The sequence below is a fragment of the Cynocephalus volans genome, chromosome 15, assembly GCF_027409185.1.
Source record: "Cynocephalus volans isolate mCynVol1 chromosome 15, mCynVol1.pri, whole genome shotgun sequence".
NCBI lineage: Eukaryota > Metazoa > Chordata > Mammalia > Dermoptera > Cynocephalidae > Cynocephalus > Cynocephalus volans.
The window spans coordinates 92,814,568-92,831,713 of NC_084474.1; the positions used below are offsets into that span (position 1 = coordinate 92,814,568).

Consider the following 17,146-nt stretch of genomic DNA (forward strand, 5'->3'; position numbering starts at 1 on the left):
TGGGGCTGGGGGAGGTTGGAGGAAACGGGGAGTGGCTGCTATGGGTACAGGAGCCTCTAGTTGGGGTGATAAAAATGTCCTAAAACTGATTATGCTGGTGGTCGCACATATCTGTAAAAATACTAAAAACCACTGAATTGTACACTTTAAATGGGCGAATTGTTTTAAAGCTCCTTGTTTAAAAAGCACCTTAGAACACTGCCTCTCACATAATTAAGTGCAAAATGCTAATTTTTATTACAGGAAGAAGAAACTCCCCTCAACCCAAAAATGGGAAAAGCAAATTTGAGTTAAGTGAAATTAGCCAAAAGATCACTTTAATTGAAGTAGTTGCTGAATGGACATGAAATGTTCAGAAATAGCAAGAAAAAAGGCCTAAAAACAAATCATTCTATTTGAGATGTAGATGAAGAACTCAGGAATCTTGCTGCTAGACATGAGGGGGCAGAGACTTTGCTCAGATCGAGCATCCAAAGACCATGAAACTTTCTTCCTCTGGTTTTGGAAACAGTTGCAGAGAAAGCAGGTGAAAAAATAATTCTGAAACCAGTTTGCTTCAAATATTATATCTATTTAAAACTCAAAATAAAATGAAGGCGTTGTCATTTTGTGATAGCTTCATGTGAATGGGTTTTCTACTGAGATGAACAATTTCACAACCCCTGGGAGAATGTGAGTTACTCAGATTTAGAGGCTGGAGGATCAACACACTGTTGCTAGGAGTTGTGAAGACTGCCAACCAGCACACTTACCCCTAACGTACTGGCAAGAGTTTAAAGCAGAGAAGGGAACAAGGCTTGAAAGACAGGTAAGATTTCAGTAGATGTGTCAGTCCTCCTGCAAAGCAGAGGCCAGAAGGCAGGCACAGGTGCTGAACTAGAGCGGCCTGTCAGGCAGGACCTGGAAGGTGAGGAAGGGCAGAATCTCAGCTCTCTTTACCTACTCTCCCCCGGGTAAGCAGACATCAAGTCCATACTTTTCTAATCTGGGATCATTTCAGAAGATGCCCTCAAATACCAAACACTGGTGTCTGTGCCCTTCCCTGGTGGCTCTCACCTCTATAGCAGCATCTTCATACATCCCTGAATAACAAGGCCCCACAGAATCACCCTAACTTTTACTCCCCGCACTCTAAACTCAATTTCATCTCTATACAACCTTATTTGGAAAAAAGTTTCCAAAATAAGAAATACATATATTCTTCTTTTATCTCAACAAATCACTGATTTTTCTTATAGCTCTAAGCTACTTCTACTTGGTGTATGCTTCTAATTCTCCTAGAAGTAAAGTATCAACAAACTGAAATCTAGTATTTTATATCAGGCATAACTAGCCAGATTGGGCTCAATAACTGCCATTGGTCATATACTCATATTAATGCATACAACGTCGATTTAATTTTTCATCAGTTTCTGCTGGGGGCTGGGGTGAGGTCATTCAGTCCCTCAGTCCCATAAACTCTGGCTGCCCTCCTGTTGTTTTCTCATCAACAACTCAGGTCTCCTGAAAACAAAACAAAGCAGCTGTTCTTCCTCTATACTTTCCACAAACCCTATGAAGAAACTTAGCAGTCAGCCTAGAGAAAGGATTGAACACAAATGAGAAAACAAAAATCTGCAAATCTCAAGCAACTTCAGTTCAGAATCAAGATACACAATGAGATGAAAGTAAATGTGTTGGTTACAAAACCTGTGTAAGCACACCTATCTGATTTCTATTCCTCAAAGGAAAGAAGTTTTTCTTTTTTTTTATTATTTACCCTGACATTATGCCTGATTAAGCCAGAAAACAATAGAGCTCATCATGAAATTAAGTGTCACAATAAAAGAGATTTTTGCTATATCAATTACAGAAAGTGTTAAAAGTGGAAAGAAAAACCCACCTTTGTAAAATATGCAAAATTTCTTTCCCTGTTAAGAACATATGTATGAAATATAGTAGCGATTTCAAATTCATGTTGAAAGGAGTATAGCCACAGACTCAGAGCAAAGTCATCACTACGAATGAATTCAAAATGATCAGGACAGGCATGCTCAATGCATTCAAAGAATTAAAGACACAATTCTCACATCATTCACTTCACCATGCTAGAGGAAGAATTTTCCTCTTCGACAACATAAAGCAATAGGGTGCCCCATCAAACAAGGGCCAAACAATAATCAGGCTTTTAACAGTTCTGATTTAAAGTTACTTAAATCAGAATGTTCCAAAGATCATAATCCAGAAGGTTTAACCATTCATTCACACCACCACAAAACAAGCACTTAAAAAAATAACCAAAGGAAACAAGCACATAGATCATGTACCTGGATCAATGAGAACTTCTTGTGCCCCTGGAAGAAAGAACAGATTATGGTCTTTTATTTGGAAAACAAAACTATTTTTAAGATAACTACTAAAACACATTTCATAATTCATATAGCCTTGAAAAATCTGAGACACTTGTATCTGATCAGAAAAGCAATTTTGAATAGCAATACGTTACAAGCTTAGTGCCTTTTTGCTTCAGAAGGAAAAAAAAGAAAAGCTATTGCTCATACTCTAAACAAATTATAGAGGACCTCCCTACCTCTTTCCCTTCCCACTTTCTAAGCTCATGCTCCCAACTATTCCTAAAGTATGAGAATTTCTTATTTGCACAAATAAGCTACATGACAAAGAAATATTATTTGTGTAAATACATGTCAGCACGCTGGAATGGGAGAGAAAAGGTGCCAGAGAGCTATATGAAACATCACTAATCTCCTTAAAATCACTCTCTTTCTTTTCTCCCTCTCTCTCTCACACACACATGCATGCACGTGTACACACACACACACACACACACACACACACACACTGAACCACTGTATACTTCATCGAGCTAAGGACTTCCAACTTTTAGAAGATAGCTTTGCAGTTAGTTTAAAATATACAATTAACTTCATTATTATCAAGAAGCTTGTGAAAGCCATGATCACCTGCTAAACTATCCAAATATCAGTGCAATCCAATTAGACTTCCCTGCAAAATGTAATTTCCCATCATGGCAAAACACAGCCCAAGAGGTACTGGTTCCAAGACTCATGTTTATCATTACCTATTATCATTTTTAAACACATTAACAAGATCCTAAAAGGTATGTCCCAATAACATACATACTTATTAAAATAGCATATGTATTCAATTGTCTATATAGAGAATAGGTCCCATTATTATGGTGTTATTTAAGAGCTATTTTGTATATAGCAATCTCAATTTTTAAATGCAGACTAAAAATCGCCACAATCTTAAAATTTAAAAAGAAGATCCTTTTTATTGAATACCAACTCTGTGCCAAGTACAATGCTTGACAAATATCATGCATGATTTGCAGCTCAACCTTGCAAAGTAGATAGATGGTATAAATCCTGCACTGCAGGTGAGGAGATTGAAGCTCAGAGGAGCCCAGGGATACCCCACCATCACACACCCATGACACCATGTCCCACAGCAACAAGCTGACAGATCTGCACTAAGCAGACATTCAGCTACACGGAATCTTGGAGAAGTCTGGATTGTCAGATAACCCTGCAAATCTTTTGTTCCATGAAAAACCTGGTCCAATACATGACACTGTGCTATGTCCTTTAAACAGGCGATATGACTGAAACTTCTGATGTCTCACAGTCATTATCACAATTATCAATTATTGATTATCAGCATCATCAGAATTATCAGGCTCTAGTGGATTGACTCCACGTTAACCAAACTCATAAAAGATGAATGTAGGAAAACTGGAGGTTTAACCTTTCAATGTAATAGCAAACATAAAATTATCAATCAAACCAAAATACTGGGGTTCAATAATAGCAATAATTTTCTCCTCAGCAATAAAGTTCAATAATTTTCTCCTCAGTGGCCAAACACAGGCAGGAAGTCACGTGGCAAGTATAAAGAGAAGCAGAGCAAGAAGGCTTTTCTAGATAAACGGACAGACTAAAGTTCTGTTGCAAGGACAGAGCTGCTGCCTGGACAGACAATTAATGCTAACCACAGTGCACTCTCCACAGACAGTGGCCGAGACACAATGGCTGATGCTTGCATGACTCTCTCCCACTCCCTCCCTTTCCAGGCTGGCCCACCCCAAGTGATATACATACGCATACAAGGAGCTGCAGATTCTTAATGCCGATACCTCTAAGAACCTGCAGCCCATCTCTCGGAGCCCAGCCTAACTGCCAGGGCTTAAATCCCAGCTCTGACACTTACTAGCTCTGTAACCTTGGTCAAGTCACTTAACCTCTCCGTGCCTCAGTTTCCACATCTATAAAATTGGGATAATAGTCTATCCTACCTTACTGGGTTGAGGTAAAGATTATAGGATTAAATTGGTTTATGTAAAATGCTTAGAATAGTAACACACTTTAGGTGCTCAACAAATGTTAACTATTAAGGTGATTTTACAAATCTCCATTCCGATCATGTTTTGTATTCCTCACTAGTCTAAGTCCCAAAGGAATCCTTATTTCTCTATTTAAAAATTCTTGGGGAGCATCCTTCTGGTCCTCCCTGTGATCTGTGTGTTGAAACTGTGGGGCAGAGGGCACTGGTTTCCACGAGGAAGGCTTTTCCCCAAACACTGCTGCCCTCTGTCCCCTGCAATCCCCTCCACCTCCCATAAATGGAGTGAGTAGTGAGATGGGCGCGTCTGGAAGACAAGCTGGGCACGGGAAGCGCTTCTTCTTTCTGTGGGTGCCGGCTGCCCTCAGGGAGCACACAGGATGCTCCGCCCTCCCTTCCCCAAGCCTGACAGCGGAGGTCACGTCCTGGGAAGGCCCACTGTGGCCCAGAGCTGCCTGCGCTGGGTCAGTCTGTCTAGATCTGGGACGCAGTTTTGAGACATCCATCTTCCTATATCGTTAAAGTTCATGAAGAATGTGGCCTAATCAGTAATGAAGGTGACATTTCAATTCTCTGCCTGCCTACTCTTTTGTCTCATTTCTTAATTGGTTGGTGGAGGAAAAAAGAGTGTTATTATTACGGTCTTTAAGCCCCAACATATGGCAATCAAACCATTGTGTGGCTTACAGTAGGTTCCACGTGACAATGGCCATATCTCTAATGCTGCTGCTAAATTATGGGTAGAAACTAATGACCCTCCTCAAATATTCCCTCAGTTCTTAATTGGGTCTTTCTTCATAAAGCCACTTTTTCCTACTTAATTCCTTAGTAATTGCCAAACACTATAAAATAATGGCTTCATACAAAATCACAGCTAATGGTTATGAGATGACCACTAGCCTAAGCACTTTGCACACTTGTACATTCTAACTCTCACAATTCTGCAAAGCAGATATTAGCAGCCCCATTTCACAGATGAGGAAAAAAAAACTGAGAAAGAATTGACTCAATGTGCATGGCTAAGTGGTAGCATCTGCATGCAAACACAAGTCAGTTGAGTGAAAAACTAGGCTCTTTCCATAATACCAAATTACCTCCCACTAATAAACATACAACAGTGGGCTCAGTACTCAGGGAGCTCAATAATCCTTTCAGCTTTCGGGTGCTCCAGAGACAGTTGCTGTCTCTTTTATAAAACCATGGCTGACTGGTTTCTAATACTGGAAGAAAAGTCCAATTTCACCACTGTTCACACAGCACATCTGAAATTTTCACACTGAGATGACAGAATAAAAATAATATATAACTAGAATACTTTTGCCAGGTATCCAGATATAATGGACATTGTGCTATTCCAAGGCATTAAAACAAACAAAAAAATCAAATTAAAGGAACCTTGTTTAAGTCGTCTTTTACAAACAGGAATATTAGGACTTATTTTAAAAATTGGTGCAACAGTGCCACCTATGGCCTGAAAAGTCTTATAAAGTTGAAAAGATGCAACAAAATTGCCTGCATAATAAGTGATCAGTAGGGTTTTTTTAAAATAGGATGCTCAGAGACCATAACCAAAAGCTTAGCTAGCATATACTGAATTTTGCTTCAGAAAAGGGAGTGGTATTCAGTCCTTAATCTGAAAACTTGAACACCCCTGAATATAAACAAAAGACATAAGCTCACAGAAACTAATCTTAGAACAGGAAAGAATCTTGGGCATCTGCTCCAGCCACTTCATTTTACAGGCAGAGGTGGAGACCCAGGGAATTCATCCTTCTGGCAATCAGTAGCAAAGCTTTCTCCTAATCCATGTATTTTGCACTGTACCAAAAAACAACTGATCTATATTAACCTTATTGCCATAAAAGTCACATCTGTATGATAATACATCAAACAGTTCATGGAAAGATTCATATTACCTTTCAATTTTATTTTTCCACAAACTTTTTGAAGCACCCTCATATTTTTCAAACAGTACATAGCCTAAGTGCTTTGCAAAATACTTCCCAAAGGACTAGTAAGCATAAAACATACTATTTTATTAAAATACAAAAACATTCATTTACATATTAAAACAGCATGATCTATTCAATGACATCCCCTTTTATTCTCTATAAAGGAAAAGTGACAGATGTCAAATCAACATGTTTTTTTAAAACTATTAAAAGTACAGGAAAAAAATTAAAATTTTCTTCATTCACAAAAGAGGTAAGCTTATTCCATGAAAATAGCTTAATACTAATTTTTCTGAACTTAATAGCAATGGTCAGCTTCTGAATGACAAATTCCTAGTAATTTAAAGGTTTTAGTGGATGATTATGTGGTAATAAGAATTCTGAGTTATAAAAATATATATTCTGTGCAAATAATCTTTAACTTCTTCAGCCTAAGGTAATTTAGCTATTCTTCATTTTACGAGAATGACACTGACCATGAAAACTTCATACTACAGTAAAACATATAACTGAACTCTTATCACTTTAAATCATATTCATATATATTATATGCGTATATGTATTAAATGTGCATCAAAAAGAAATCAGCATCTTCATTATTCAAAGTTGATGCTTCTAGCCTAGCTATGTCATTGTAACAGCTAATTTTCATTAAGCACCTCTTAGGTGCTTTGTATTCATGGTATCTAACTCTCACAACCACACAAGACAAATTATCCTAATTTCGCAAATGACAAAATATATTTAGACCATAATAAACTAAATTAACAAGTCCCAGATCCCAAAAAACTTACACATTCATCATCAGGAAGGAAAATAGTATAGATTTTTACTTTCTCTCAAAATTCACTAAATCTTTTCTTCCATACTAAAGACTACATAAAACCAATTCAATTTAACTTTTTCGCTTAACAGGCGTCACTAGAGAAAAACAAGCAGTGAGTCATTAGCAACGTTTGGATTTTTAAGGCCAGTTCTTCTTTTGCACAGTAATCATTTTTAATGTGTTGTTTTTAGAGCCTACAAAGTTAAGAAAATAAAAATATTACCTTTTAGGTTGTGTTATCATCTGGATATGATAGGCACCCCAAAACTCATGTTGGAATTTGATGCCAGTGAGGCAGTGTTGGGAGGTGGGGCCCAGCAGAAGGTGCTGGGTCACAGGGTGGATTCCCCAGGATTAGATGGATGCCCTGGGGTGGGGGATGAGTTCTCACTCTGTTAGTTCCTACTAGAGTTGGTTGTTAGAAAGAGCTTGACACCTCCCCTCCCTCTCTTGCTTCCTTCCTCACCATGTGATCTCCTTGCACAGGCCACTGCCATGAGTAGAAGCGGCCAGAGGCCCAGATGCAGCAGGTTCCAGAATCATGGGCCAAATAAACCTCTTCTCTTTACAAATAACCCAGTCTCAGGTCTTCTGTTATAGCAACACAAAAATGGACTAATATAGGTTGTTAACTGTAAAACATTAGCCATAAAACATTTGTGAAAAGGCACAATTTTAATCTATGCCACTCTGTCTCATTCTCGCTGTATCTCTTCTTGTAAGCCCTAGTCAAGCTCAGAACACTAAAATCTGTCATTAATAAACTCACAGAATTTCAGGCAACCAGTCAAGGGGAGGCTGATTAGAGGAGAATTAAGAATGCATACTTTGCAGTCAAACTAATACAGGTTCAAATCCTCACTCACCACTCACCAGCTGAGTGATTTGGAGCAAGTTACCTAGCTTCAGTGCCCTCACCTGCAAAGTGGAGGTACCAACAGCTGCCCTCAACGCCTGCGGGAAGCAAAACCTATGTAGAGCATTGAAGTGTCACAGCCACTGGCCTATGATAGGTGCCAAACAATTCAGGGCTGTTTTGATTATTATGATGATGATAATGATGATTACTATTAATAGGTTCAGATAAACCAAAAAATAGAAATGATCATAGGACCATTTACAAGTCAACCGATAAGTATTTTCTATTGGATTGATTGCAGAATGTCCCATTAATTTTTAAATAAACTAAGTTTTTTCCATTAATTATAGATTTACAGGTCATATATAAGTCTGCAGAGTAAAGAATTAGTGGTCCCAACCTTTCAATACTGTGGAAGTAAAGTTTAAAGAAAAAAAAAAAAAAACACCAAGGTCCAGGGTTCAACCCCTGTACCTGTCAGCTGCTAATAAAAAAAAAAAAATTAAAACAAAAGGAGAACAAAAAGAGGTAGAGACTACAGAATTGTTTAACAAATTGAACAATTAAATTATTTAATAAGATTACTTATTAATAATTAAGATTGAGTGGGAAAAAATTCCTCTTCCTCAGAGGAAATCCGCTTGAAAACTATGTAATCTGGATCTGAGATGTCTCAACAGTATTCATGAATTCATATCACTATTTGATAATGAACGATGATAGTACTGATAATAACAGCTACTAACATTATCAAGTGCTGGGCGAGGAGTGTTCTAGGTCCTTTATAAACGTATCTCATTCTGCCTTGACAACAACCCTGTGAGGCAAGGACTATTATTATCTCCCCCATTTTATAGTTAAGAAAACTGAGACCCAAAGGGATTAAACGACTTGCTCTGGGTCACACTGATATTAAATGACATCTGTATTTCTGCTGTTTTGCTGCTAAAAAATAGACCTGAGCTATTCATTCCACGAAGTGCAAAGGAGAACATTAACTAATCCAATTGTCTGGTCTTCATCTCAGAGATGCCATAAGTTCTTGAGGTAAGATGGGGCTGCAACTATAAACTGATTAATCTTGAAATTAATATCCAAGGTAAACAACATATCTGTTCACGAGATCAAGCCTGACAAATGCGCCTGGCACTGTATTGCTTCAGTGGTAGTCAGATCTCTGCAGAGCTTCTCAACAAGAGAATCATCGCTCTTTCAGCTGTCATTTGGGTGTCACTGGATAGTTCTCCCCATAGACCATCTTCAACAGTAAGAAGTTCCCAAGTTTTTGTTTTTGTTTTTTTTTTTACACAATGCAAGGCTAAATAAAGACATTTCTGTACTGCAGACAGAGCAGTTTTTCAACTTCTTTAAACTTTCTTGGCCTACATTCAGCAAGAGAAAAAAATGGAAGTTACCCTAAAAAATATCTATTCTCACTAATTACATCAGTGGAACAGTCTCAATACATTTACAACTCTTCAAACCACAGTTTTTAAAGAAAACCCTCCAAAAAAAGGCACTCCTCGAGCACACAGAAGGCTTTCTTTTAAAGAGAAAATAAAACCTGCTTTCGCCTTTCTGAGTATGTTGGAGATTTCCGCACTTGGTAGCTGGCTAGAGAAAACAGTGAAACTTAAACCCCTGTTACCTCATACCAGAGGCAGCGATTACGACCACAAGGAGTAAATACAGGTGGTGAACACCAACAGAGGGCATCTTAAGTGAGACCAAAGCACAGGAAATGAGGAGCAGACACAGTCCTATCTGAAACCTCAGACTTTCAGTAACACCTCTCAGCCTGCTTCACTTTCCTCTGAAATACCCGAGATATCACCAGCAGGAATGTTCTGCTGAAGGATGATAAAACATCTTCAAGAATCATTATAGCTTTGTCCAAGCAACTCTACAAAGAGTTCACCTGGATTCAGACTGTGCGGCAATAGTAACTAGTTCATAAAGGTGGTCTCTGCATTCCTCGCTGATGATGGAGGATAATATAATTCAGGGAAAAAAATTAATTCAAGGCATTTCTCCATCCCATACACATTAACTACCATTTTTTTTTTTTCCTCTTTGGGGAAAAATTGTGGGCTTTCTCTTTTGGGAGAAAATGTCTAAAAATCTCATGGACCAATAAAATACCTAGCAGTTTTGTGTATGGCCTTGGGCTCTGCATCCTTTGTCATTATCTTTGTGAGCTATGCAACATGATGACTATATCCTGAACCACTAAGGGCAAGTTCATTCATTAAGGGTCAAAAGATTCAAGGTCATTCAGCATTTGTGAGTATGGTCCTTCCAAGAAGTTTTTTTCACTCTTCATTAGTGCTAATAAACACAAGCAAATCACACTTAATTCACTAAGAGAACTTCATCAACCCAAGCCCTGAATTAGTTTTAAAACTGACTTCTGGAACTTGCTTCAACCAATTTGTAGAAATTATGAAAAAGACCCAGACACAGAACCTCAAGTCCGTTCCATGACAAAATTTTATATGTGTTCCAGAAATCAATTATTGTAACCCATTAACAGTATTCAATAAGACCAAGAAATATTCAATAAATCAGAAGAAAATGTCTCGTGTGCAAGATTTCTGACTCCACAGATTTTGTACTTTCTTTAAACATTAATCAGGCTTATCTCAGAGGAAAAAGAAACTATTCCCGCTTTCTTTAAAGATTGCAAATGAGTACAGGCTGGAGGAAAGAGCGGAGCTCACCTGGTCGATGTCTGTTGGCCGCTTCAGCAGGAAGTGAGCTACCCTGGAACCTTCGAGCTCCCGTCTTACCACTTGTTCCACCAGGATAATGATAGATGACAGAAGCCGAACACAAGCCTTCCAGGGCAGCTGAGCATTTAAAAAAAAAGTATAATTAGTAGAGTTAGTGGCACATCATTAGCACAAGTTGCAGTGGCTAAGAATGATCTAAACCGCTGGATTATTTGGAAATGCCAATTTTTCCCCAAAACAAAGGCCAAACCTAAAGATTACTAGTCTTCTTGCAAACAGGAACTCGCCACCTATCTTTCACAGGCCCACGTCAAGGCTGGAAACAGAAAACTCTCCCGATGCCCAAGGCTTCCCGGGGCGGCTGAGTGCACATGCCAGACTCCTCATTCATGGATTCTGCAGCTACAGAGACATGTAGCAGAAGGTGCCCCGGAATGAAAATATTTAAAAGTAATGCCACCAAAGCAGGACCACAATACCTTTCCATACCACATACCCTAAACACATCTTTTGTTTGGGGCTGCAGCAAACACTTGTAGACCTGTCTCTTTCTCAAAGGCAGCATAGCTACCTGCTGCCCATGTGGGTTTTCTCTCACGGGCAGTTATATCCTAATACTCTCAAGCCATGCCACATGCCTTCTAAGCTGTGCTACAGTATTCCTCATTACCATCTTTAACCATTAATTTAGGGGTTCTTAAACTTTTGGTCTCAAAACTCCTTGACACTTTTAAAAATTACAAAGGACCACAAAGAGCTTTTTTTTTTTTTAATGTGGATTACATCCACTGATACTTACCATATTAGAAAATAAAACTGAGAAAAGGATTTAAATATTTATGTATTAATTCCTTTTAAAATAATAAGCCTGTTAAATGTTGATCTTTTTATAAAAAATAATTGTTTTCCAAAACAAAAATAATATACCGGAAGAATGGCATTCTCACATTTTTACGAACTCCTCTAATGTCTGGTTTACTACAAGTCAGCTGGATTCTCCTATTTGCTTCTGCATTCAGTCTGCTACGATGTCAGGTGTCACATCACCTCTGGATAACTCCACTGTACACTCCAGAGACTGAGCATGAAAGAGGCAGACAGTACACAGCTCAGTCCCTCGCCGCGCACCCTTCTTCTCTGAGGGCCCTGCCGACCGCTTTGTCACATGTGGGAGGCACGCGCATGGTACCGTTCTCTCTGCGTATGTTCCGCAGCACAGGCCCTAGTCTTACGGCACAGCCAGTGATGGGTACTTATACAGACGGCTCTTCCAAAAACAAAGGAAAACCTACATTCTTTCTCATCCTCCTTAGTCCTTTGTTTCTCTTTCCTTTTCCACCTATTCCTAGTTCTCACTCCCTCTCTATCCCCACTTTTATTTCTCTATCCTCCTTAAGAAGCCAAATTACGAAATTTAAGTCCATTTTAAGTATTTCTTATATTTAATGTGTTCTATTGCACTTTGTTACATTTCTATTAAAGAATTTACTTCGTAAGTGGTTGACAGACAGACAGGCTCCCTTGCTAAACTGTCAACTTCAAGGAAAGAACCCTACTTTAGTCCTTACTCACACAACATTCATCTGAACAGGCACCCATGGAGGAACACCCACAGAATGCCAGACGACGGACATATCCAGGTGAAAATGCCTTTCAAGCCTCCCACTCCCAGCCCCAGGAGACACTGCAAGGAAAAAACATAGAAACAAGCGTTTCCAGCACAAACCCTATCTGGAACAGACAGGGTTCCAGCTCTGCCCAACTGCCTGGAGGGGTCAGAAGAGACTGTCATTTGAAGTGGGTTTTCTACTTTTTTAATTTAAAAAATTGAGGTACAATTCACATGCCATAAAATTCACCCACTTGAAATGTACAATTCAGCAATTTTTAGCATATTCACAGTTCTGCGACCATCACCACTGATTCCAGAACATTTTCATCATCCCAGAAAGAACCCTTATAACCCATCAGCAGTCACTTCCCAATCCCCTTCTTCCCAGGCCCTGGCAACCAGTCATCTCTTCTCTCCTTCTATAGATTTGCCTATTCTGGTCATTTCATATAAAAGGATTGTGTCCGGCTTCTTTCACTTCTTTCATTCTTTCACAATGTTTTCAAGGCTCATCCATGCTGTAGCAGTATCGGTATTTCATTCATTTTTGCAGCTGAATAATATTCCACTATATGTACATACCACATCTAGTTTATCCATTCGTCATCTTATGTATAGAGGAGATATAGAACAGTGAGTATAAGAGATGAAGGCCACGGGGAATGGCATTCTAAGCAGAGGTCAAGATGTGCTCAGACAGAGGCAGAAGGAAGTGCCCTGGCCTGGGGGAAACGTGTGCCCGCCTTCAGAGGGCTGCAGTGCAGGGCAGGGAAGTGGCAGCACAGAAGGCAGGCAGTTGCCCCAGACAACCCCTCAGGGCAAGCAGCACAGGCTGTCTGCTTTTCCTCCTTCGTCCTTTCTTTTCAGGGACCTTTTGTTTTTTCTGTTTTCTCATATTTCAAATAACAGTTGAAACAATGACATCTCAGATCATCTTCATCAACAATCTTACCTCCCAGCCACAGAAAGTCATTCACGGAGCGAAGCAGCTCCACTGACATGTGGTAATGCACCAAGGAGTCCTGCAGCATCCCCGCCTGGAGGCACAGATCCCCCACGTGCTTCCGCATGCGTCCTTGGCACCGCTTCTTGTAATGTCTGAGAAATAAAATGAGGCAGAAATGTATCATTATTACTACATGCCTCTCACCCCAAAAGCACACCAGCTAAGCACTACTCAATTCTCTCACTACTAAAAAATGCTAAGAAGGCAACTTTAGGCTCTATATCTAAAAGCCAGCAACAGTCACTGCCAGTTATGTAAGCTGGAATGGTCTTGACTTCAAAAATTTACTGCCAAGTGATTTTTGAAAGGTAACAGGGATATAGGACTTCTACCACGTATTTCACTTGGCCAATATTAGAGTAGAATTTTTCTTTTCAGATTTTCCAATCACAATGTTAGCATAAGAAAGCTTAACTTCAGCTTTTTATTTTTTTATTTTTTATTATTATTTTTTTTAAAGATGTATCAGTGTTCTTTTATTTTACATTAATTTTTTTTTTTTTTTTTTTTTTGTCTTTTTCGTGACTGGCACTCAGCCAGTCAGTGCACCGGCCAGTCCTATATAGGATCCGAACCCGCGGTGGGAGCGTCGCTGCGCTCCCAGTGCCGCACTCTCCCGAGTGCGCCACGGGCTCGGCCCAACTTCAGCTTTTTAAAAAATCAATTATCTTCCACTTTCTTTACTTCAAACCTATTATTATTTTATAAAGAGATATGCTGCGTATTACTAGCCAACCATCTGGCTTTAGTAAGTGAGACCTTCATCTTCACTATTGCAGAGCAAGATTCAATAACGCTTTGAGAGGGTGGGGCCTGAGATGCTCACTACCAGCTCTTTAAATATTGGCAAGGATGTGCTATTAAATAATGCAAAGACTTCTGACTCCATATCAACTCACAAAGCAACTGTACCAAAATCTTTCTTTACCACTTTTAAATATTCCTAATCTTTTGAATATTAAATTTCTTAGAAGATGTGCTTTTTATAAAAAAAAAGAAAGAAAAGAAAAATAGCAACTGTATTAAATTTTCCCTCACCAAGAAAGCAATCTTACCAAAACAAAACCTCTATGGAAACAAAACCCCTATGGAAACCCAGAAGATGTGAAGTTTCGAACTAAACGAATGTTACTGACAGATCTCAATACCAAGTTAAATCCTATCAGAGCTAACTCTGACAACTTCAACAAACTCTTTGGCCACCCCGGAATTTAGCTTTCCTGTTCCAAATATTGCCTGAACTAAGCCCACGACATAAGGCAGAGATGGAGAGAAGAAACGCCAGGCTTCTTCTGTTTTCTTCCTAGCCACAGGCAGTGGTAGCATGACCCCTGCTAACAAACCCTCCCCATAGGACAATACTACATCTGTGCGGCTCCTCCCAACCCCAGCCTGACACCGGTCACCTCAACAGCCTCCTAACCCTTCTGACTCTCCCCATTCTGGACCACCTCTCCCTTCATCCCTTCTGCACATGCACAGCCAGAGTGGTTTCCCAAAGCAGAAAGCTGATCAAGTCACTCCCCCACTTCAAAGGATTCCCCATTGCAGTTCTAGAAAGAACCGAGGTTCATGAGAGACTGGATCAGCTAGCCCCCCTCAACCCCACTATCCCTATACTCCACACACAGCCACACTGCAGCACCAGAAGGCCCATGACCTCAGGCCCGTCTGCCTCACTACTCTCCACTCTCCTTTAGGCTCATTTCAACTGCCAGTTTCTCAAGGACACCTTCCCTGCCTCCAACCTCTGCACTTTCGGTGAAGTGTCCTTGCTCTGGTCTATACTGAACCAATTTCTGACATTCGTAAGCTCTAAGAAGGCAAGTACATCTCGCTTACTGCTGTATGCCTACCTCTCTCCCCTGGACACTCAATGTGTCTGTATGAAAAACAAAGTGATGCATGGTCTCAAAGGAACAGACAGAGCTGCTCTCACCGCCCCACAATCCCTTTTTTCTGCAGAACTGTCAGCAGAGGTAAAACCGGGAATACTTTTCGCGAGGCCACTCCCTGCAGATTTTTTAGTCTCTCTAGAACTTCTGAATTCTTACATATACAATTATTGGAATTATTAAATTGTAAGATCATTGAATATGCTTAATGCATATGGAAAAAAACAGAAGCAAACTGTGTTAAAAATAAAAATATAGCATGAAGCCACAGTGGCAAACAGTTTACACAAAATTTGAATATGAAAAATATGACTTTAATTTGTCATAAATTTGTAAACAGTGAATTTCAAAGCTATGAGCAACAGAACTTATCCTCAAAAACTTGGATATGCTCTCAATACCTCAAAGGTAACCTTTATGTTATTATTCCTATAATACAAGTTATAAACACCGAGTTAAAGGAACTGGAATTAGGGATTAATAGAAAAATTAGTAAGAACCTGTTAATCCCCTAATGCATAATAGTCTAAAATCAACCACAGCTAACTCATAGGCAAAGATCTGACAGTGTCCACAGATAAAGGGAAAAGCATCCTCCCCTGAAGTTGTATGAAAGCACCTAATACACAGCCTCAAACACTGTAACAAAAGGCACTCAAACTGTATTTCCTTTCTGCACTTAACACTAATTAGAATTCAATTAAAGACACAGTCTGTACTATTTTCATGACACTTCATCATATAAAAGATGAAAATATTTAATATTTTTGTGATTTTGGTACTATTTATGTAGCTGATGGAAAACAAAAGCTTGGTATTATAGTCTAAAAACAATTTACATGCAAAGAAATTTACATATTAAAATCCTGAGAAAAGCTAGATCTGCTCAACAACAGTTTGTAGTTAAAAGCAAAACGAACTGCAATAAATGCATTCTCTTTTTGGGGGGGCGGTATTATATAGTTTTAGAAGTATTTGCATAATTAAACAATGGCTTCCGCCCATAATTTTGCGCTAGAATATTTTGGGGTAGGGGAGGCTTTCAATTACACACATGATGTAAATGCAATCAAATAAACATACTGAAAGGTGCCCAGGTGGTATAGCTGAAGCTCCAAAGCAGATAACCTGAAGTTGTAAGAGAGCTCTAAACAGAAAGTAAAAAATACCGTACTTAATCTCAGATGCTTTACGAGCCATTAACTGATACTGCCTCTTGCCTAATGAAGAACTGAAAATAAATTGTTAGTGCTGATCTTCTCTATCTAAATTTTTTATGCTAAAGGTGGATATTAAAACATAACTCTATAAAGAAAGAGCTTAGGTTTACCCTGCAGTTTATATCACATTCTGCTGAAAGGAAGCTTATCAAGGAAGAACTGAAAGTTTTCACTCAAAGTTGAGAAGTATCTAAGTTTTATTTTGCGTATGTGCATTATTTGCAACCATGTCATTGTAGAAGTGAAATAAAAAACTCTCTCGCTGGGATGTAAAACACTTTGATGCTACCTAACCAACAAAGGACTCTGAGCTTCATGAAGTAGATGTGCAGCACTTAAGAAACAGAAGTTTTTCTGAAAAGCTCCAAAAGTGATCTACTTCACTGTTTCAAGTACAACAGGGAGGTAACAGAATTAGTAGAGAGAAAACACCTTTAAAGTCTGACAAACCTGAGTTTGAATCCTACTACATCACTTACTAACTATGCAGTGCTGGACTAACTACTTAACCTCTCTGAGAATGCTTCCCGCTCTGCAAGATGGGCCTGTCACCACCCACCTCAGATGGCATCCATGTGACTTGAATGAAATACATAGGTTGCCCCCTTTACAACCGCAGTATTCCCCCAGCACTAGAGCCTTACACACAGAACTGAAAAAAGAACTGCTTCCTCAATAGTAA

At 39.2% G+C, this 17,146-nt stretch overlaps 1 protein-coding gene across 6 annotated transcripts in view; it reads right to left on the minus strand.

Moving 5' to 3' along the window:
• The window catches only part of TRAPPC9 (trafficking protein particle complex subunit 9), a 649,394-nt gene that overhangs the window by 618,467 nt on the left and 13,781 nt on the right, over positions 1-17,146 (minus strand). For 4 of the 6 annotated variants that reach the window (XM_063079204.1, XM_063079202.1, XM_063079199.1 and 1 more), the window contains 3 exons: positions 13,296-13,441; positions 10,720-10,848; positions 2,307-2,333 (listed from right to left, as the gene is read on the minus strand). In XM_063079204.1, the coding sequence (XP_062935274.1) occupies positions 2,307-2,333; positions 10,720-10,848; positions 13,296-13,441 (302 nt within the window). The remainder of the gene's footprint in view (positions 1-2,306; positions 2,334-10,719; positions 10,849-13,295; positions 13,442-17,146) is intronic. The other 2 variants (XM_063079205.1, XM_063079203.1) reach the window with 1 other exon arrangement.